The following is a 20,405-nucleotide window of genomic DNA, read 5'->3' on the forward strand; positions in this document are numbered from 1 at the left end:
GCGGCGCGCCATTGGACCATCACTTTTGAGGACAAGGAGATGCTTGCCAAGATGGCACCTCTCTCCGACATTCTCGACTAACTGTGGGCAGCTTTCTCGGCCGTATCTTGGCCACAAAGCCGTGCTGCCGATGACGAGAGCGAGGGGGCAATTGGGGAGACTGGCCTGCCTGCACACGCACACAGCCCCGAGGCCTGCAGACGCCTGCAGCGCAGCTTCTACGCAGGCCATCCATCGACGTCTGCGGGCCTGCTCTACCGGGTGGAGATGTCCGAGAAATTAGGTCTAGGCGAGTACGCGACGGCCTATCAGCACCGCAACAGACGACGCCTGGGACTTCTTGGCGGCCAAGATAGGCGCCGTTTGCCAGACTTGTGGCTGTTGCCAGAGTGGATCGCCCAGAAGCCAAGTTCACCAGCAAGATGGCGTCCGGCCGATAAGCCCGGTCATCGCTTGGACGGCTTAGGCTCGTCATTCTACGCCATCCCAGTCCCAGCATGGCCAGAGTATATAACCCCGGGCCCCAGGTTTTGGCCCCTTGTCCTCTGGATCTCCAGCGTCACCGAGTGACCCATCGCGACCAAAGATCGAAATGATCTCATACAATGCTCGTAACCAGAGGATAGAAGCCTGGGTCAACGCGGCCACCGAAGAAAGCGAAGACGCCGCCCCCACAGACCCCGAAGCCCGCGACCTGCATGACCAGGAGAAAGCCCAGCGAATCGAACATGAGGATCTGTGTCGTGAGAATAAGCAGGTAGGTCCCGCATCGTCGGCCCAACCTCCATGCCGGCAATCAATGTGTTGCTTGCTTGTTGTATCGTCGAGTGCCGTTTTGTTCTGACTTGTGATTGTGTAAAAGACCTACAAGGGCCGCGTTTTGCTATGGCTCGCTCTCCAGAGTACCGGTGTCGTCTATGGTGACATTGGCACCAGCCCTCTCTACGTCTTCAGCTCGACCTTTACCGAACAACCATCATGGAAAGACCTCGTGGGCGCCCTGTCAATAATCATCTGGTCGCTCACCCTCATCGTGACTGTCAAGTACTGCTTCATTGTGCTGTCAGCCGATGATGACGGCCAGGGAGGCACCTTTGCCGTCTACTCGTTGCTCGCCCGCTATGCCAACATTGTCCGAACCGACCCCAGCGGCCCCGAGAGGATTGTGGTGCGCCTGGACCGCGAAACTGGCGCCGAATTGCCGCCAGCCGGGAGGATAGTACGAGACTTCCTCGAACGGAGTCGAGCCGCGAAGGCGGTCCTCAAGACTGTCGGTATCCTGGGAGTCGCCATGGTCATGGCCGATAGCGTCTTGACACCCGCCCAGTCCGTACTGGGCGCCATCCAGGGCATTCAGGTTGTGAGGCCCGATCTGGGAAGGTCTGCCATCGTGGGAATTAGCTGCGCGATACTCGTCTTCCTCTTCCTACTCCAACCACTCGGGACATCCAAGATTGGTACGACCTTCGCGCCAGTGGTCATGGTCTGGCTCTTCTTCAACTTTGCCGTCGGCATTGTTAACCTCGTCCGATACGATCACACCGTGCTCAAGGCCTTTAGCCCACACTACGCCTTTACGTATTTGATCCGAAACGACTCGAGCGGCTGGAAGTCCCTGGGCGGTTTGCTGTTGGCATTCACAGGTGTCGAATCTCTCTTTGCAGACCTGGGTGCCTTTGGGAAAAGGGCCATTCAGCTCTCCTGGCTGGTCCTGGCCTACCCTTGCCTGCTTATCACATACTGTGGTCAAGCTGCCTTCATTGCCCACGACAAGGATGAGACGGCCTTCACGAACCCTTTCTTCCGTACAGTGCCCGAAGGCAGCTTCTATTTCAGCCTGATCATTGCGATTCTTGCAGCTATTGTTGCTAGCCAGGCCTTGATCACCAGTTCATTCCAACTCATCTCGCAGCTTATGAGGCTGAGCTACTTCCCACATATCAAGACAGTTCACACCAGTCGCCAGTTCCACGACCAGATTTACATGCCCTTTGCGAACTGGCTGCTGATGATCGGCACTGTCGTGGTCACAGCTGTCTACAATAACGTAAGTTGGTCCTTACGACTCTAATTTGACCATGTTCTGACCTACTTTGGAATAGACAACGAGTCTGGGCCATGCCTACGGTGCCTGCGTCATTCTCGTCACGTTTATCACGACTTGTCTAGTATCTCTAGTGGCCCTCATCGTTTGGCGAGTGCCGACCTTGGTTGTGCTGTTTGGATTCCTAGTCTTCATTCTCCTGGACAGCATCTACCTCAGCGCTGCAATGAACAAGGTACCAGATGGCGGTTGGTTCGCCATCGTGCTATCCTTCATTCTTTCAACCGTCTTCATACTCTGGCGATGGGGTAAGGAGCAACAATGGGAGGCGGAAATCAAGGATGTGGTAGATCCGGCCGACTTTCTGCTTTCGTCCCGCAGCACCTCTCGCAACAACTCGATTGCTAGAGAGGCGGGAGATAGTTCGATCCGTTCGGTCCGTCTTCGACTTGCCCCCGAGTTTGGAGGCGGAAGCATCACGCCGGCCCCAGGTCTCGGCATCTTCTTCGACAAGGTTGGCGGCAGCGGCGATCACATCCCAAAAGTGTTTACACAATTCATCCGAAAATTCCAGACTCGGCCGCAGGTTATTGTCTTCTTCCACATGCGGCCCCTGTCTCAACCCACAGTGCCCTACGACCAGCGATTCGTCATTTCTCGGGTCACGACCAAGATCCCCTCCTGCTATCAGATTGTGCTGCGACATGGTTACATGGATGACATTCTTACACCAAACCTGGCCCGTATCATCGTGAATGAGCTTATGACGTTCATCACGAGGGGCCCGTTCCCACCAGATGAAAGCGACTTGCCTCCGGATGTACGAGACGAGCTGGATGCCCTTCGGTCCGCGGAGGAGGCCCAAACGGTATATCTCATGGGCAAGCAAACGATGCGAGTGCAGAAACGAGAGAAACGATCACTCAAGAACATTTGCCGACGCGTGGCGCTTGAAGCATTCTTGTGGATCAGGGAGAATTCGAGAACCAAGCTGGCCAACCTAGACATTGACCCCGACAGTCTCGTTGAGGTGGGCTTTGTAAAGGAGATATAAGGGAGGGCGATTATATTTTTTTTTATGAAGCGATACCCGGCATACACTACGGATAAAGAAGAAGCTGGAGTTTTTGGATTTTGTTTTTCCTTCTTTTCAGTTTTGATTTCTGGGCAGGACATCTGAGCAACAAAAAAACACCCAAAAGGCGCTTTGTCGGTTTTTATATCTATCTGGGATGGTTGGTTGGTTTGGGGGGCTAAACTGAAGATTATTTATATTGTTCGGGAACTTGGGTAGCTTCGACGATGTTTACGAATCTCTCCACTTCGATCCTGTCGCCGGGGTCGCTTTTGCTTAGATAGTACGGAAAGGGGTTGATATACCCAAAAAGCAATTGCAATTGAAACGATGAATGATCTCAGTTCTTGATCCTGGGCCTGTTCTGATGATATTGATGTGTTTGAGACGAAGATGAAGGCTCGAGACAATCTAATAAGCTTAGATTGCCATGGCGTTTGGACATTCCAGACATGAAGATGGATACGCAACTTGGATTCTCAGGCATCACAGGCTAGATGCACTCATGATGTCATTCCTTAGTTGTTGGCTGTATCTCACCATGGAAAATCTTTGTGTATGAAAGCGAGTATTTTGATGTATCTCCCCTGAGACTTTATTCATTAGATTGTGTCAGGTTTGCAGAACTTCAATACTCTGTGCCATATATTTACCCCTGGTGCTAACTACAGTCGAAGCCACCCAACGTCACCAACCCTTTACCACTTAAAGTTCTCCCTCTTCCGTATCCTGCCTCCATACTTGTACACAATCGTAGGGATAGGGATCAACGCGATGGCGATGAAACCCAACAGCGAGTTCCCCCAGCCGACGCCAAGGGATGTAAACATCTCTGGTCCAGCGAGGGGCAGGAATGCAGCCACGACGCTGCGCATGACGGAAAATGCGGCGAGAGCACTGGCGGCGTAATGGGCATAAGCGTCGATCAGGTACGCCTGGATGGGCATCCACGTCCCCACGATGCCGATGCCAAACGGCACCAGACCGATGACAGGGACGATCCAGTGAACTGCCTTGTCGGCGGACCAACCGTACCAGAAGAAGGTTATAGGGAAGATAAAGGCAAAGTAGATGCAGTCCGGGAGGCGCATCTCGGGCTCGTAGACGCCGTTGTTGGCCTTTGTCATGCGGACGACCGTCTTGTCGGACAAGGCTGAGAAGACGGAGAGCCCAACCATGTAGCCGATGAGCAGGGAGAGGTAGACGATGCCTGTTATGCCGATGGACCAGTGGTAGCTGCCCTGGAATACCATGGGGATAGTGTTGAAGAGGAGGTAGAGGCATCCGTACGAAAAGGCGATGTAGAGCGACACCCCAAACACGATGGGGGAACTGAAGAGTAGACGGAGGGGTCGTGTGAGGCCATTGAGGAGGATTCGACGACGAGTCAAGACGGGGGCGGATGGATCGATGTAGCAGCTGCGTAGCTCTGGACGGTTGAGCTCCTTTCGAAGACGCCTCGTCTTTCGGCGGATGAGGACTTGGTGGTTCGTCTCGCAGCTCAGGATGGCGATGGCGATGACGATGATGGTGGCAGGAATAAAGGTGATCCAGTTGACCCAACGCCATCCTATAGTTTCAGCGACGAAGCCGCCAATGACTGGCGCGGTCGAGGGACCGATCATGGTTCCAATCATCCAGAGGGTCATGGCCTTGCCTCGTTCACTGACAGGGAAGAGGTCGGCGACGATGGCACCTCCAACGGTCTGGGAAGCAGAGCCACCAAGGCCACACATGAAGCGGAAGAAGATGAGGGTGTCGAGAGATGGGGCGAGGGCACATCCTATAAGCCAGGCGCAGAAGAAGGCATTCGCGCCGGTGATGATGATGTGTCGGCCATAGATCTCGGACAAGGGCGAGAGGAAGAGGGGACCAACAGCATAACCTAACAGGAAGATGCTAACAGGCATGGAACTCTTAGTTAGGTCGGTCTCGTGGTATGTCTCCGCAACGTAGGAGATTGTCGGTGCCAAGATGGAAGATGCAAAGGGCGTCATGAAGGTGATGGCAGAGAGGAGGCCAGTGATGAACCACTTGCGCGACTGAGAGAAGTTAAGGGGGTGTTGAGGATCATGCTGGCTCTCCCAGCCTACTACGCCATTGTCTAGGTCCATGACTGGGTGTACAGGCGGCGGTAGTCTCTCTCTCGTCTTGCTCTTGGCTAGAGAGAGGCGGCTGATGATGCTGCGATGTGTCTTGCGGCTGGCATTTGTCGCTCGAGTTTCGATCCTCTCAGCTTGAATCATGTCCTATGAATATATCAGTAGAGCCATATGGCTCTGTAAACAGTCATAACTCACATCTTGGGCCTCAATGTCAAAGTCTTCGGGTGACCCCCGCCCTTTCTTCTCGTTGATTTCATCATCTTTGTCTGAGATTACCGATGGAGGTGAGAGAGTGGCCTCCTTGTCCTCTACCGCGGCAGTGTTTTTCTCTCGAATAGACCCAGAGGCCTCCCCCTTCTCGCTGCCAGAGCTCATTGTACTGAGAACTTCAACTCAATAATGTTCCTGACGAGGCCCATAAGCCGACTGAAGCCGGACTGAAGTTCAAGTTGTAGTCTTTGGCCGAGGACCTCAAGACAGACGGTGGTGAGAATACAAAGAAGCCAACCAGAACAGCGCAAAGTGAGGCAGGCAATTTGGAGGATATCAAGACAAAATATTGCATCAAGAGGGCATCCATCCGTATTTCAAATCAAATCAGACAGGGTCACCATCTATCCCCACCCCTATATCCGGCGGAGTGGAGATGCCATGGCCAAGCCCTCGGGGATCGGAGCCGAGGAGGAGGCCGGCCCCACGGGCATGTCCATGGCAAGGCGCATGATGAGTGAGTGAAAGGGGATCGGATCGACAATGGTTTCCAGTTGCGCCGGCAGAAGAGGAGTTGACAATGGTTGAGAAGCCGGGAACTAGACGGATGTACATCGTTGAAAGAGAGCGATGTGGGAACCCTTGCTCGGGGGTGTGACTCAACAGCGACGCTGAAGTTCCACTGAAGTACGCAAAAGCAGCTCATGCATAAGTATCGGAGATGCTGCTTTGGGTGTCGTATCGACTCTCCTCGTTAGTTAGTAACCTACGGATCCCCAAAGACCTTCTATTGGCTCAGGACGTTAGCTCCCGCCGCTTCAACCAGCCAATAAAGCCAGACCAGGCTCTGGGTACATACCCGCAGTTCCCAAGATCCGAGTCGAGTCGGTATTAAACACCATCATGGGGGCATGGCGGTGTTTTCAAACCGGACTCTTGGGGGCCGGGGTGGCATGAAGTGCTGACGAACATGCTGCAGGTGAGATTGGGTCTCGCAGCGTCCCACAGTGAGAAAATCAACTACAACGGATCCGCATTGAAATGTACAAATTGGGTGGTTTCCTAGAAAAGCGCAGTTGATGATTTGCTGTTGAATCAATGTGGAGTTTGATGATGTCTCCTCCCCCGGCGGCACGTGCTTCCGCGACACGCCTCCACATCCCGTCCCCAGGTACCCTACCCTACCAAGGATGGAAGCTCAACGTGTCACCAAAACTTGAACCTCGTATTTTTGTACTTCTATCAGTTGCAACAAATCGCAACATCCATTGTCTCTACGGTAAACCACCTATTCATCGCCCACGCTCCTTAACACCATCAATCGATTCGTCTCCTTCTCGCGACCAGGATGCGCCCTCACTCGTTCCCCGCGCGCCACTCGACTTAACTTGGAACTACACCCCACCATTCCATCATACCTTTCAAAGCGTCAGTCGCTTCCATCATGGCCGCCGCCTCGACGACCTCGCTCTCGCGACCCGAGACCCTGTCCCTCCTCACCCTCTCCGGCGCATCCCTCGCCGTCCTCGCAAATACCTTTCACGGCGATGGCGAACCCCTCATCGCTTCGCTCTCGCTCTCCCTGCTCGCATTTTCCATCTGCTATGCCATGATACGCTGGTTGGGGCCTACCTTTATGCGCGCCGGCTTCCGTGGTCGCGACATGAGCAAGCTGCACCGTCCCGACATCCCAGAGTGCATGGGCGCTGTATGCGCTGCTGTTTACCTCATCACCGTCATGGTCTTCATCCCTTTTCCCTTCTACAAGGACATTGTGGCTGCGACGAGTGGTGGTGGAAATCGCGATGTCGTCGTCGAGCTGGAGCAAGTCAACCAGGGGCGCTTCCTGCACCGCTTCCCCCACAACAAGGTAGGCTTCTCATGATGGACACAATCTAATAGCCAATACTGATATCGATTTTCCCTCCAGCTTGCCTCCTACCTGAGCGCCATCATCTCCCTCCAGACCATTGCCCTCCTCGGAGTCGGCGACGACCTCTTTGACATTCGATGGCGGCACAAGTGGTGGATTCCTGGTCTGGCCTCCATCCCCCTGCTCGTCGTCTACTTTGTCGACTTTGACGTCACCTCGATCGTCCTCCCCGTCCAGCTCCAGCCCTACCTAGGAGAGCTCTTCGATCTCGGTCCCTTCTACTACGTCTACATGGCCTGCGTCGCCATGTTCTGCCCCCAGAGCATCAACATGTTGGCTGGCATCAACGGCATCGAGGTTTCCCAGTGCATCGTCGTTGCCCTGCTCCTCGTCTTCAACGATTGCCTCTACCTCTTCACGCCCTACCCTCACCCCGCCACCGACTCGCATCTCTTCTCGCTCTACTTCCTCCTCCCCTGGATCGGCGTCTCTTGCGCTCTGCTCTGCCACAACTGGTACCCCGCCAAGGTCTTTGTCGGCGATACCTACTGCTACTTCTCGGGCATGGTTTTCGCAGTTGTCGGCATTCTCGGCCACTTTTCAAAGACACTCGGCCTCCTCCTCATCCCGCAGCTGTTCAACTTTCTCTACTCGTGCCCACAAATTTTCGGTCTTATCCCTTGTCCACGCCACCGACTCCCTCGCTTCAATGCACGAACCGGTCTTCTCGAGCCCTCCGTCACCCCATGGTCTCCTGAGCGCCAACCCCACCCCCTCATCGCTCAAGTCCTCCACCTGCTGGCCAAGCTCCGACTCCTCAAGGTCACAACCGACGAGAAGGGCCAGTTTGTCGAGACGAGCAACTTTACCATCCTCAACCTGTGGCTCGTCTGGCGCGGGCCCCTGCGCGAAGATCGCCTCGCCTTTGAGGTGACCACGCTGCAGCTTGTGGTTGGCCTATTTGGCTTGTTCGTGAGGCACCGTCTTGCTCTGTTGGTATTTAAGGAAGACAACTGGGGGACTGTGCACTACTAGGAAAAAGTGCATCCGGGAATGCCCCCCGTAAAGATCTGGTACGTACCTATACAAGAGTGCTCAAACTTGACAGTTTGAATATTCAACTCTCGTCAATAATGATACCCTGCCTAAATAGATAGCGTGACGAAATGAATACAACATTGAAAATTGTCCATCAAATATAACGTTGAAAGGTTTCGGGGCGGATGCGTACTCATCCACCCCGACTAAGAATTCATTGTTTCCCTCATCGCGAGGCGACGGGACTGACTGACTATACGGATACTACATCGAACTGCATATAGAACATGCAAACCAACCCCGGTCGCGCCTATAAGTACAAGAGAAAATCCCAAAGCGAGACTTGGCATAGGCATCATCCCTTGCCGTCCTTTCCGTTCCTTTCGTTCTTACAACACCAACCAGCCAACCCATTCGTTCGTTTCCATCCGAGGAACCCATCGTCCATCATCCTCTTCAACATAACTAACTTGGCCATCGCCAACCAAGACACCTGGTTTTCTCGCCAATACATAAACAACCCAGAGGGCGCATCGCGTGCCGTCAATACATAGACACCTGGACCCTGCGCCATGTCGAGGCTTGGTGTCAAGTCCTCTGCAGGATCCCCCTGAACCCATCCATTCATTGTCCTGATCCTCTTCAAACGCCAACCATCGGAGGTGCCACCCGACGTACAAGCCAGTGTATAAGAATAGCAGAACTCCGGGCTTTTGAATCCGCCATCCCCAAGAAAGAAAAAGCAAACAACAAAATTTTGGAAATCGATGTGATGCTAAGCGTACAACTACGTCGTCATGTTACAGAGAGCCGTTGGTCGTGACAGCTGGTACTGTAGGTGCCAGGTTCTCCGCAGTCTTCTCGGCCGAGGGGGACTCAAGAATGATGTCGACTTTTGTGTCTTCCGGACTCGAGATGGAAGGCTTGTGGAGCGTATTGCCCCCGGCAGTTTTTCCTGCCTTGTTCATCCGGCTCTTGGTGTAGTCGCTCAGACTTAGTTTCTTCTTGATAGGGCTGGGATGAGCTGCAATGCCGTTGACCGCTGGAGGGGCGAACGGACTTGGCAGGGTGCCCATAAGAGGAGACTGAACCAACCCAGCTGACTGTGGAGTTGTCGCATGCTGGATCCCAAGGCCGGTGCTATCAAAAGCAGGTACTGGAGGCAGCTGGACACGAAGATCGGGAGTTTTTGTCTTTGTCGACGTGTCGCTCGCGGCAGATCCGAGAACAGGTGTTGTGTTTGCTGAAGAAGCATCAGGCATGGGCAAGTCTCCAGCCTGTGAACGGGGTGACGGCAGCTCGGATTCTGATCGCTTAATCACAGGAGTATGCTCCATTATAGGCGAGTCGACTTCCATTGCGGTCCCATTCGACGTTTGCGTAGTTAGGGATAGTCTGCGGCGCTCTTCTTCATCGCTTCGTGCTCTTTGGCGATTGTTCAGCAACCGCTTAGAGAGCGAAATGATGCGCTTCTTTGGCCGGGGAGATCGGTTGGGCTCGCTGTACCACTCGCCCTCGACCGGATCGGTTTGCACAGCAGCGTCGCAGTACACCGCTCTTAGCGTGGCAGAAGACTGACGGGAACGGCTGATGGAAGAAGCTTGGGTCGTAACCGAGGCCTTGTGGGTTGTTCGAGGAGAATGAGAACTTGCGGGCGAGCAAGACTTGCTCCTGCATGTCCCAGAATCGACATAGGTCTTGTGTGATGCCGTTGAACCATGGCGGGCTTTTGATTTTGACGAGTTCGATGCGGTACCGTCGGAGACGCGCTTCTTCTTCCTTGCCGGTTGTTGCTGTTCCTGTTCCAAACGACGGAATGTGGACTCGACTGCAGCAAGCTTTCGCTTATCCCGGTCCGTCTGCTCGGTTAGGATGTTAGGCTTATCCAAAGAACCTTGTCGAAGGGGAGTTCGATCGCGGCTTGGAGGCTTGCTACGCGAGGAGCCCGATTGAGACCTGTTATCGTGATCTGCCCCATCGTCAACCTGTCCTTCACTCGTGGCCCGGCTGTTGGGAGCCGGTCCTGTGCTGGTTGGTGAGATGGCTTGCGCCTTGGATTTCCGTTGCTTCTTCTTTGCAGGACGAGCTTGGGTTTTTCCAAAGAGATACTGTCGATGGAATCGTGCAAAGGCACAGTTGTTGTCCAGATCGCAGGCACAACCACCATACTCGGACAGTATACGGTCGATCCAATTCGATATTGCCATGTACTCGGTTTCGTCCACTGGAGTTTCGCCGTTGCTGGGTGATTCGTCGTCGCTGAGACCAAGAAGATGAAGCCAGCGAGCATCAACACTCTTTTCCAGTCGGAAGTCCCAGGGGAGAGTGATCTGCTCGCCAGCCGAAATGTACCTATCACTTACAATCCAGAAGTGGTATTCGCTCTCGTCGGAAAGGTAGGTGTCGAGTTGTGAGTTAGGCTTGCAGCTTCGGCGGACATAGCGAGCGAGCGACCCCTCCTGTCTTGTGTCGATATATAGGGGGAGAACAGGATGGAAAAAAACAAAGGGAAGAGGAGAGGAGAGGTCGGCCCAGAGATTTGCTGGGTCGGCACAGTAGTCTTTTTGGAAGCCAATCGCTCCATTCAACTCGACGAGAGGTACGTCCTTATCGATGGGTGTAGCAGAGTTGAGAAACCTCCACCGTAGAGATTTGCCATCATCGAGTGTTCGCGTGGCATCCCTGACGTCGAGTTTGGGCTTTTTGGCTTCCAGGTTTGCCGGTGTCTTTTGGAACACCTCGGAATGACGCCTGCCAACCTCATTTCTCATGGTGTCGGGCTCGCGGAGCCAACGGGACAGAGCTGTGGGGATGGCCAGACTGGCAAACGCATTATTGTGGGAGTCTGGGACATCCCTTGCATTGTACAAGTCGTAGAATCCTTGTGAATAGTGGTGGATCTGAAAATCTTCGGGAAGGTCGGGTGGGGTGGTTGCAGGGCTGGGAGGATGAGCAGGATTTGATCGCGCGTTCCCGTAGGAGGGGCTTCGTTTAGGAGCTTGGGAGCTGACGGATTGAGAGGATCGATGGGAAGATTTTGCCTTTTTCGGAGGAGGAGGATGGTCTGCGGAATGGCCATGCTTTCCATTTTCTTGTGGTCCAGCATGGCCGTTTATTTGCAAGTCGTTGGGTTTGGCCCGCTTCTTGTGGCCCTTGGAGGGGGGGCGCTTCGTCTTCTTGTCCGCAGGCTGGTTTTCGGGGGCCCCGTTCTTGAGACGGGTTGTGCGCTCAATAGCTTTTTGGCGATCGAGAGGACGAGGTTTGCATTCTGCACAGGAGTGGTCAAAGTCCTCGCGGATCGCCTCCTCTCTATTGTTAGGGTAGAAGCAGTCGATGTGTTGCCACGTGTCACACGTCTCGCAGTAGATTGTGTTTCCATCATCGTCAGTGAAGTTGCAAATACACTTGATCGTGTATGGCTCTTCCTCCGCCGTCTCGACCTTTCGGGCGACGTCGCTCTTGGGCGTCGCGCCTGGCTGTGCAGGAGGCGAAGTCTGACTAGGAGCCGCGGACTGCGTGGACAGCGCCGCCGTCTTGTCGGTCATAATCTGTGGTGAAGCTCACAGGGCAGTGGGCGTCGGGGAGGATGCGTAGGGTGTTTACCGTCGCGGTCTTTGGGGCATGACGACGCCGTTCAGAACGCGCGCCGGGGACACCACAGGCAAGAGTCGCAAAGAATATTCGCCGGCAGTCTCATGCGGCAGGAGAAGGAGGGCGAGAGATCTCGGGGAAGGTAATCGCAGGCGTCGAAGCGTGGACTCGAGAGACTCGTCGGGGCGTCAGCGTCAAGGGTGGAGGGTGAGCGCCGCGACGACGGGAGAAAGAAAGGCGATAGTCGTGATCAGTCGGGTGCCCAGAGTAGGAATATGGGCAATAGACACGAGTCGAGGGCGTGTTGGGGACACGATCGGTCGGTTTGTGTTTTCGCAAAACTCGTTGTGATCCGTCAAGGCCGGGTTGAAGGCGAGGAGGGTCGAGGTGTCGAGTGCAAGACGACGTGGATTAGGCTTTCGTTAAGAGAAAAAAAAAAGGAGGAAAAGAAGTTGAGACTACTCAAACACAATCCATACACGGGGAGCGCTTGTAGCAGACGAGACAGTAACGAGAGGGAGGATTGAAGATCGTGGACTGCACGAAGAAGGATGGGTGATGGAGGAAGAAGATGGGGAGGAGCGACAAGGCCGGGTGCTTGCTTCAAGACGAGTGCGGTACTGCGGTACCGACCTGGGACCTGCCCGCCTGCTGGGGGTTTCCAGTTGGCTGAGGCAGACGGAGGAGCAAAAAAAAGGTACGTACCCATGGAAGGTACCCTCATCAACGGCACCTCACTCGCCCTTCTCGCCCACCGGGGACTCCCACTCACCTTGCGCAGCGCTCAGCTTCAGAGGGTAGGTACCAATGGACCACTGGGTCCGTCTCTGGCGTGTTCTGCTGGGCTTCTGCTGGGTTGGGCGGCAGTCCAAAGGGGAAGTAAGAGGGACGGGGACAGTGGTCCCCCCCAAGAAGAGACAAGACAGAGACATGGAAGAAGAGACGAGACAAGGACAAAAAGAGAAATCTGGCGCTAAACCAAACCTTGACTGGCGGTGGATAGGGAGAAATCTTAGTGCAGCGCGCAGGGCGCTTTCTCGGCCTGAGGCACTGATATGGATGACATGAACGCGGCCGCTGCAGCTGAGCACAGGGCTGGGAGGGGGGAGGGGAGGAAACTCAAGTGAGGGGAGATCGGGGGGGAGGAGACTCTGAAATTGCGGATGGCGAGAGACACGAGCGGGAAACCCTTGGGCTCGCTGGCGTGAGCAAGCCCGCCAGGGGCGCGAGGATGTGAGGTCGTCGAGACTTGAATGGCAGAAAAGAAAAGAACCAGGGCGGGCGGGTGAGCGATGTCAGGTCCAAACAAAGACACTATGGATGTCTTTCGAGACTTGCGAGTCTTGTCTCTCTGATGGGCGGACACTAGGAGTCGAGCATTTCGGTATGAACGGGAAGCGAAGGAGTCGGGAGGGGGCTTCACCAGATTTTCAAGCAGGCAAAATGACGACGACCACTTTTGCAGGGAATCAGGCACGTAGGTTGAGGACGCCGTCTGCCAGCCAAAGAGGCGAAGACGCCAGCCAGCGTCTTGCTGGCTGCTCGTGGCATCTGGTTGGCGGCTGGGCGGTGGAGATGATGAGGTGAGCGGGGGCCACTGGAAATTGGCACCCGCCACAAAAACAAGCCGTGTGTGGTGAAACTGGTGAGCCACTTTAGCCAACGCGAAGCGGCCGAGGCAGCCCGTCCCGAACGAGTCTAGCGTATCAATAGAGGTCCGGTTTGTTTTTCCCTCTTGCCTCGAGCCTTCGTACTGTGCGCGCGACCACCGTAGGACGGCACCCGTAACCGACTCTCATTGGCTTGGCTGGCAGGGAACAAGCTTCGTGTCTCTGGCGCATGGCGGAAGTATCCAATCAGCTGAGCTTGCGCAAATGGAACCGTGCCTTGGAGCCAGTGAGGAGATTCCATGATGGTTTCAGCAGGGAGGGTGCTGCGAAGCCGTGTCGGGTGTGGTACGTGATGGGGGTCGCGTCATTGCGACGGCAAAGTAAAGGGTAGGTTGCGGGCTGTTGGAGGCTGTCATGGAGGAATTGAAGTTGAAGTTTCCCAACGGAAGGTGAATTTGGCAAGTCTCCGGTACATCCACAATCACGTTCACATTCACGCTCGGGTGATCATGAGCCAGGGCGCTACGCCCTGTATTTCTTCTGAATACTAAACGCCGTTTTTCACGCATCTTTTTGTTCGTGTTCCATTGTATTTGCATTGCCATGCTACCACGTCCCGTATTCGCACTTACCAAGCTGCTCTGGCCTTGGCAGGGTGCTGCTACGCACCACATGTAACTAATCTGCATGCCACGGCACAGAGAGCTCCCTCAGCAATCCATGTCGCAGTCATCTTCCTGCGCCTTGCCGTGCTTGTCCTCCTCATGCTCCGGGTCGCAGCCTTTCTGTTTACCTGTGAAGGATACGCGCAACATGCTTCATCCCCGTGACCACTCCATCTTCATGCCTTCCTCATGGAAAGAGACTCAGCAACCCTGGATCTCTGCGCTCGCGAAACCTTAGCTTCACACCACGGACCCTCAGCGTTGGATGGTGGGTGGGCACTAGAAGCGGGGGAGATGCTGGAAGCTCAAAGCCGTGTTATCACGCATCCAACGCGTACAGTGCGACCAACTTGGGCTATTATACAAGCGGGCATTCATTACTCGAGGATCCCTGCTGGCATCGCATTCTGATAGCAAAAGACCAGCATGCGAAATGCATGAAGTGGCTTCTTCGAAACAAATCCCATCAGGTCCTGCGCCGCGCCGCCATATTACCCAATCGCACGTCGTTCACAGTCATTCCGGCATGACTCGCTCCCATTCGCGAGATACATCCAGGAAGCGGACGCGTCTGAACTTCATGGGTGGCCTCACTTGCATTTCCAGACGATTGCCTAAATGACATGGTAACAATCCTGGCCGAGCAGCAATAGTTGCCGACTATTTGACCGTCTCTCAGGCTTTTCTCCGTCGCAGTCATGTGAGCAAGTACCATCGACGCTTCGATGAGGTGTCCCTCTTCATGGCCGCCGCAAGCAGCAGTCCATAATGAAAGAAGTGGTAAATCAAAAATTACACCCCCCATGGTCCCGAAGGACAATGGAGCATGGAGCGACTCCGCGCTGTGCAATGCAGGCCCTCCACGCTGATTCTCCCCATTCATGAGCGGGGTTAATCGGAATAAGGTAAGTATGAAGAGGAAAGGAAAACAAGTAAGGGTCGGGAGATGGCTGTGGTTATATAGTAGAGAAATGTCGTGGTCCGTGCATCAAGCGGACCCCTTGTGCCTGAGGCCCGAAGATTTGACTCAGCGGGTGCCTTAACTTCGGCGTCAATGCTCCGCTCTTGCCTGGGGCTGAGCGAGGATGCAGCAGGTGGTTGGCCTCAGATAATCGATAATCGAGATTGCCCTGGGCGTTGATCAGTGAGAAGCGCAAACGGAGAGGCCGCGCCGCATCAAGATGGGTATGGATGTCAGCCACTGCGACTGCAACAGCCACATCGCGCCAAGCGCGAGACAACCATGGAAGGCTGCACGGCTGAGGTAACAACAGACATGATGGCTCCAGGAGACGGCATTTCTCTGTCGTAACGGACAAACAATTCCAGCGTCATTGCAGGTCACTCTCCCCGGCTCTGTCGTGCAGGTTCTAGACGCTTGCACTCCCACGGCAAGGCACGGAGCCTATTTGGTGCCCTCCGGATACGGCCCGGGGTTTCCTTCTGCATGCTGCAAGGCGGTGAGGCATCAAGAGTTCTTCCCAGCCCCAGCCGCCCTTGGCCAGTGGTTGCCATCAGGGTGGAGCCTCGGTCCCATGACGCATTCAACACCAAGCCACTCGCCATCTTCCATTCTGCCCTGATAACGACCTCTTCATCATCTGCACTCAACTTTCATCCACGACATCAACCGCTTTACTACCTTTCTCACCATCATCGACCCTCAAACTCGAGTTTAAGCACGAGACCCTTGTACCATGAGATTCTCGACCGTCACCGCGTGTCTGACTGCCTGCTTGGCGCCAGCCGCGGCTCTCAGCGTCCTCAATGGCCGCGCGCCCGACGTCACGGTCAACGATGACCTCAAGATTCCTGGCGATTCTCCCCTCGAGCTCTGCCCTGGCGACCATGCTGCCGACCTCATCAGGATCGACAGCGTCGATTTGCTGCCCAACCCTCCTCAGGCGTACGGTTACCCCGCTCAACGATAATAGCGCTCGGGATATAGTACTAACGTTGTGATAGTGGCCAGGAGCTGGTGATCAAGGCCAAGGGAACCGTCAAGCAGAAGATTGAGGAGGGCGCCTATGTTTTGCTCACCGTCAAGTACGGTCTCATCCGCCTCATCAGCACCAAGGCCGATCTCTGCGAGCAGATTGGAAATGTCGACCTCAAGTGCCCCGTCGAGGCTGGCGACCTGGAAATCCTCAAGACTGTCGACCTCCCTGCTGAGATTCCTCCTGTATGTTCAAGTCCGCCTGATTCTGTCGTATTATGATTCTAACCTCGTGTAGGGCAAGTACACCGTGCTGGCTGATGTCTTCACCGTCGAGGATGTGCAGATCACCTGCCTGACTGCGACCGTTGAGTTTTCCCGAAGTAGCAAGGGTTTGTTTGGTCTCGACCTGTAATGGTGGATTTCGGCGTACACAGCAACATGCGTATGGCGCGTTGTCTTCGTATTAAGTATTGGGCACTGGCACGTTGTCATGGGTCTCTGGGTTTGACGTTTGGTTTGGCGAATTTCTTGCTCTCGTTTAGCATCTTTCAGCGGCTTTAGAATCGATTTGGCATATACGAGAATCCGTCCTTTGAATCGTTTCCACGTTCTCGTTGCTAGACATGCGGATTGCCCTGGATAATATGTTGAAGGTAGAATAACAATACCGCCTGCCTAGCCTAGGTTCATGTCTACACTGCGTGTGCGTCCCGCTTCCCGAATTACGTGCGCCGAGAATACCATTGCTCCCCTTACTCTCCAAACAGACGTCGAACTCGCCTCAAAACACTGTCCTTCTCGGGGTCATAGGGGTGATCTTTACTAGGGATCTCCAGAACGGTAGGGAACGCCGCAGTGTAGGTGTCGATACGGTGTCGTATTCTATCGGCAATCTGCAAATCTCGTTAGGATCTTGAATCGCAAGTGGCATACTGGGCCTCAGACATGTTGGTTGATAAGCACAATGCCAATGTCCTTTCGCTCATCGGTGAACCGGTCGAAGGCAGCCTCAATGGCTCCGGTGTCTGTTTTGTTGTCGACAACGAGAAAGTTCTTCTGAGGATCGGCGCCCGTGGTAACGTGCTAGTCTCTTGTGTCAGTCAACAGAAGAAGAGCCCAATGCGATGCGATACTCACACCGATGCCCGCGAGGAGCAGTCCTGTTACGGAATCCTGAATGCGAGCTACGTCAGCGCAACAGCGTCTACCAAGTGCCCGTGATCGTAGCAAGCCCATACCTCATCACCGATGACGGCGAGAAACTGGCGATCCTTGTAATCCGCCTGAGAAGCCATGGCGAATGTTCCGAACGAAGGTGAAGTCGTGGGATACTCGTTATTCGATCCCGTCCTCGAAGATGAAGGCGGGAGGTTCGTGTGTTAGGTAAGGTACACAACAGAAGGCGCCTGAGGCTCCGCCTGATGCCGACTGGTGAATGGACCTGCCTGAAGCTCTGACCACCCCCGGCGCCCCGGCCTAGAGACACTGGCCACTAAGATAGAGGTGCTAAGAGGATACCTAACAAAGAATTAGTATCGCCCTCAGCAACAGCCAACATCTCATCTCCAAGTAAACAACATCTGGCCTCGCTGCCATCGCCTTCTCACGCTCCCTCCGCTCGCTGCGGCAACACACGACGGTCCATCCGAATATCGCGGTTTCGAAGAGCAGAGTTTTAGGCCATACTTGCGCCTTTCGTCACCATGCCGCGCTTAGTTCGTAGGACGCCGCTCCTTGAGCGCATCAAGTCCATGTTGAATCCAATGGACTTCTTGCTTTGGCTGTCCGAGGAGCTTGAGACGAGAGATTGGGACTCGACTACTGCAGGCACTCAACTCGGCTTGGCTATGAACTTTCTGTTCCTGATTGCGCGCGCCAATTCAGCTTCTTCGTCGAGCGACGATGTTTTCAGTGATGACGCTGGCACTGGCTGGCTGGCTTTCTTTGTGAGCTACCTCCGCCTCCTTAGTCTTGTTAAAGCTAACCAAACAATATCAAAGATTTACCCTCTGGTCTGGATCCTAATCTTTTTCTCGTCCACGAACGCTTTCTACACAATTACACGAACCCGCAAGTACCGACTTTTTCAAGTTGACGTTGAGGAGAAGCTCTCGACACCTTCTGCACGCCGTGTGAAGGTCGACCAGTCCAACTCATCGCCGGCAACACCCCTGAGATATCTCGCAAGCATCCTCACGCCAGAATCTGCCGAGTCGCGAGCTCATCCCGACAAGGGCTCCGATGTTTGGGAGTTATCGATCTGGGATCCTCTCCCAGTCTCGCTGCGGCTCTTCTGCCTCTTTGGCCCCGGCCATGTGCTGGTGTACATGATCTTTCTGCCTCTGGCTCCCTTGGACCCCCGACCGAGCGTGACCGTTTTCAACACTCTCCTTCTGCAGATCATCATCACTGGCCAGCTGCTCTTCTTCTGTTCCCGATTCACGCAGCAAGCTAAGGACACGGCGATCATCCAGAAGCAGGTGATGAAAGAGTATGACACCAAGTTTGTCCACCCTCGATTGCACCCTGTTGTCCGTGATGTTGGTACGCAGTTCTCCGACGACCAGCCTCAGAAGTACCAAGACTTTGTGCAAACTGGCACTCCGACCACTCAGATCCGGCACTCTTTCCAGACTCACGCCAACCCTTACATCCAATCGGTTGGGACACCCGAAAAAAAAGACATCACCCCTACTCCTAGCAACGTCATGAAGCCGCAGATGTTTACACCTCCTACAGCTAGCCGACGCTCAGAGCTTTTCAGACCTAGCGCCAGCCAAAGAAGTTCTGTCCCTCGCCATAGCCTGCCCGCCGGATATACTTCAACTGGCACTTCATCAGGAGTTTCAAACATCAACTTTGGCGGCAACATGGGAATTCACACCCACCACAAGTCTCCTCTAAAGAAAGCCACGAGCTTGAACGAGCTCACCTCGCAGGAGACCGCATCTCCACGAAACTCGCGGGAGATGGCGGCCTATGAGCAGAGGAACTGGGGGCAAGGAACTCCTTCCAAGCACACAGAGAACCGTAGATTGACGGGCTCAAACCTGAGCGGTGCTGGTAACCCCTTTGCGAGCCTGGGTAGAAAACAGGCCCCCCAAGAACGCCCCAACCCACGGTGGTAGACTGGGGTTTTCTTTTCTTTTTGTTTTACGTGCAAGTTGCATTACATAGCGGGCAACCGCAACTTCGGGCGGCATTCACAGGTCGGCGTTAAGGCTGTGCTTTCTGAATATGGATCTCGACGCGAAATTGAAGACATGCATATCCCGTTATTGATGAAGGTTATTCGTGTTATGGAGGTTTTGTTCCTGGTTTTCTTTTACGCAAATAGATACCTATCTGCCCACTCGCCCCTTCATAGCCTGAAAAGCGTGATGGTGTTGTGGGCGAAGCTACCACCTGCCCTTTGCACTTCCAACACATCTGTACCTGCCTTCTCCGAATAACGTACCAATTGTCTTGGTAGGTACCTAGGAAGTGAGAGTAAAAGCATTCAGTACCTCCTTCTCCTGGGACAAGATTGTGTGAACTGTGTTCAACCTATGGATGTCAACATTATCACATTGATTCATTCTTGTTCTGATCATCCCGACTCTTCTTGCTCATATTAGCTGACATCTGCGAGGCTCAGCAAATCGTGTCGATCGGTTGTCTCGTCTGTCTCCGCCGAACCCAATTAGAAGCAGCACCCTGCATGGTACACCGATATCCCATCGCCCTCTGGCTTTGCAACTGTCCATCCTCTCGAGCCCATACATGCCTGACCCGCATTGGACATCCTTCCGACGTAGACCTCCGTCTTTCGAAGGCCCTGAAAAGATGACAGAGGCCCGCCGGGGGAAAGGGCACCACCGAAGGCTCACACTCGGTGACGTTGGAGGATGGATCAAAATTAGGCATGAACCTGGCCGGAGCACCACCTTGGGAGACGTAGGAGCCTGGTTCAAGAACAAGCTCCCGAGCAACCGCCCAGAACGAGGAGGGACGCTGAGAAAGAATAACCTCTGGGAAAATCAGGAACAGATGGCAAAGGAATCATCGGAAGCACTTGGTGAGGGTAGCCGGGACATTCCCCCGTCCACAGGCCACACTTCACAGCATCGACGTCGCTTTACTGATAGTCACCATCTGAATCAACGAGATGGTATGCGGGCTTCGGACCAAATTACGGCTTGGAATACACCAAAAAACCTCAGCGAGGCGTTGCTAGACTGCAGTTTCCCGGAGGAGAAGGCTCCTGCAGGTCAGG

General features: G+C 54.3%; 7 protein-coding genes across 7 annotated transcripts; 4 read left to right on the forward strand and 3 right to left on the reverse strand.

Annotated features, from left to right (window-relative positions):
• Positions 1–592: 592 nt before the first annotated feature.
• Positions 593–3,098, forward strand: NCS54_00274500 (Hypothetical protein; the record flags this gene model as incomplete). Its single annotated transcript, XM_053148336.1, has 3 exons — positions 593–757; positions 863–2,047; positions 2,103–3,098. The coding sequence occupies 3 exons, from the start codon at positions 593–595 to the stop codon at positions 3,096–3,098; spliced, it is 2,346 nt and encodes a 781-aa protein (XP_053004311.1).
• Positions 3,099–3,817: 719 nt separating this feature from the next.
• NCS54_00274600 (MFS domain-containing protein) lies at positions 3,818–5,599 on the reverse strand (the record flags this gene model as incomplete). The annotated part of the gene is made up of 2 exons (XM_053148337.1): positions 3,818–5,368; positions 5,420–5,599. 2 exons carry the CDS (start codon positions 5,597–5,599, stop codon positions 3,818–3,820), a joined length of 1,731 nt encoding a protein of 576 aa, XP_053004312.1.
• A 1,279-nt stretch (positions 5,600–6,878) lies between these two features.
• On the forward strand, positions 6,879–8,342 carry NCS54_00274700 (UDP-N-acetylglucosamine--dolichyl-phosphate N-acetylglucosaminephosphotransferase; the record flags this gene model as incomplete). The annotated part of the gene is made up of 2 exons (XM_053148338.1): positions 6,879–7,304; positions 7,365–8,342. The coding sequence occupies 2 exons, from the start codon at positions 6,879–6,881 to the stop codon at positions 8,340–8,342; spliced, it is 1,404 nt and encodes a 467-aa protein (XP_053004313.1).
• An 803-nt stretch (positions 8,343–9,145) lies between these two features.
• On the reverse strand, positions 9,146–11,890 carry NCS54_00274800 (Hypothetical protein; the record flags this gene model as incomplete). Its single annotated transcript, XM_053148339.1, has 1 exon — positions 9,146–11,890. The coding sequence occupies one exon, from the start codon at positions 11,888–11,890 to the stop codon at positions 9,146–9,148; it is 2,745 nt and encodes a 914-aa protein (XP_053004314.1).
• A 4,018-nt stretch (positions 11,891–15,908) lies between these two features.
• Positions 15,909–16,562, forward strand: NCS54_00274900 (Phosphatidylglycerol/phosphatidylinositol transfer protein; the record flags this gene model as incomplete). The annotated part of the gene is made up of 3 exons (XM_053148340.1): positions 15,909–16,117; positions 16,177–16,393; positions 16,446–16,562. The coding sequence occupies 3 exons, from the start codon at positions 15,909–15,911 to the stop codon at positions 16,560–16,562; spliced, it is 543 nt and encodes a 180-aa protein (XP_053004315.1).
• Positions 16,563–16,902: 340 nt separating this feature from the next.
• NCS54_00275000 (V-type proton ATPase subunit F) lies at positions 16,903–17,520 on the reverse strand (the record flags this gene model as incomplete). The annotated part of the gene is made up of 4 exons (XM_053148341.1): positions 17,389–17,520; positions 17,288–17,323; positions 17,096–17,233; positions 16,903–17,043 (listed from the first exon to the last, which is right to left on the reverse strand). The coding sequence occupies exons 1-4, from the start codon at positions 17,443–17,445 to the stop codon at positions 16,903–16,905; spliced, it is 372 nt and encodes a 123-aa protein (XP_053004316.1). The 5' UTR covers positions 17,446–17,520.
• A 333-nt stretch (positions 17,521–17,853) lies between these two features.
• NCS54_00275100 (Hypothetical protein) lies at positions 17,854–19,278 on the forward strand (the record flags this gene model as incomplete). The annotated part of the gene is made up of 1 exon (XM_053148342.1): positions 17,854–19,278. The coding sequence occupies one exon, from the start codon at positions 17,854–17,856 to the stop codon at positions 19,276–19,278; it is 1,425 nt and encodes a 474-aa protein (XP_053004317.1).
• Between the last annotated feature and the right edge of the window lie 1,127 nt (positions 19,279–20,405).

The sequence above is a fragment of the Fusarium falciforme genome, chromosome 2 (assembly GCF_026873545.1).
Source record: "Fusarium falciforme chromosome 2, complete sequence".
Taxonomy (NCBI): domain Eukaryota; kingdom Fungi; phylum Ascomycota; class Sordariomycetes; order Hypocreales; family Nectriaceae; genus Fusarium; species Fusarium falciforme.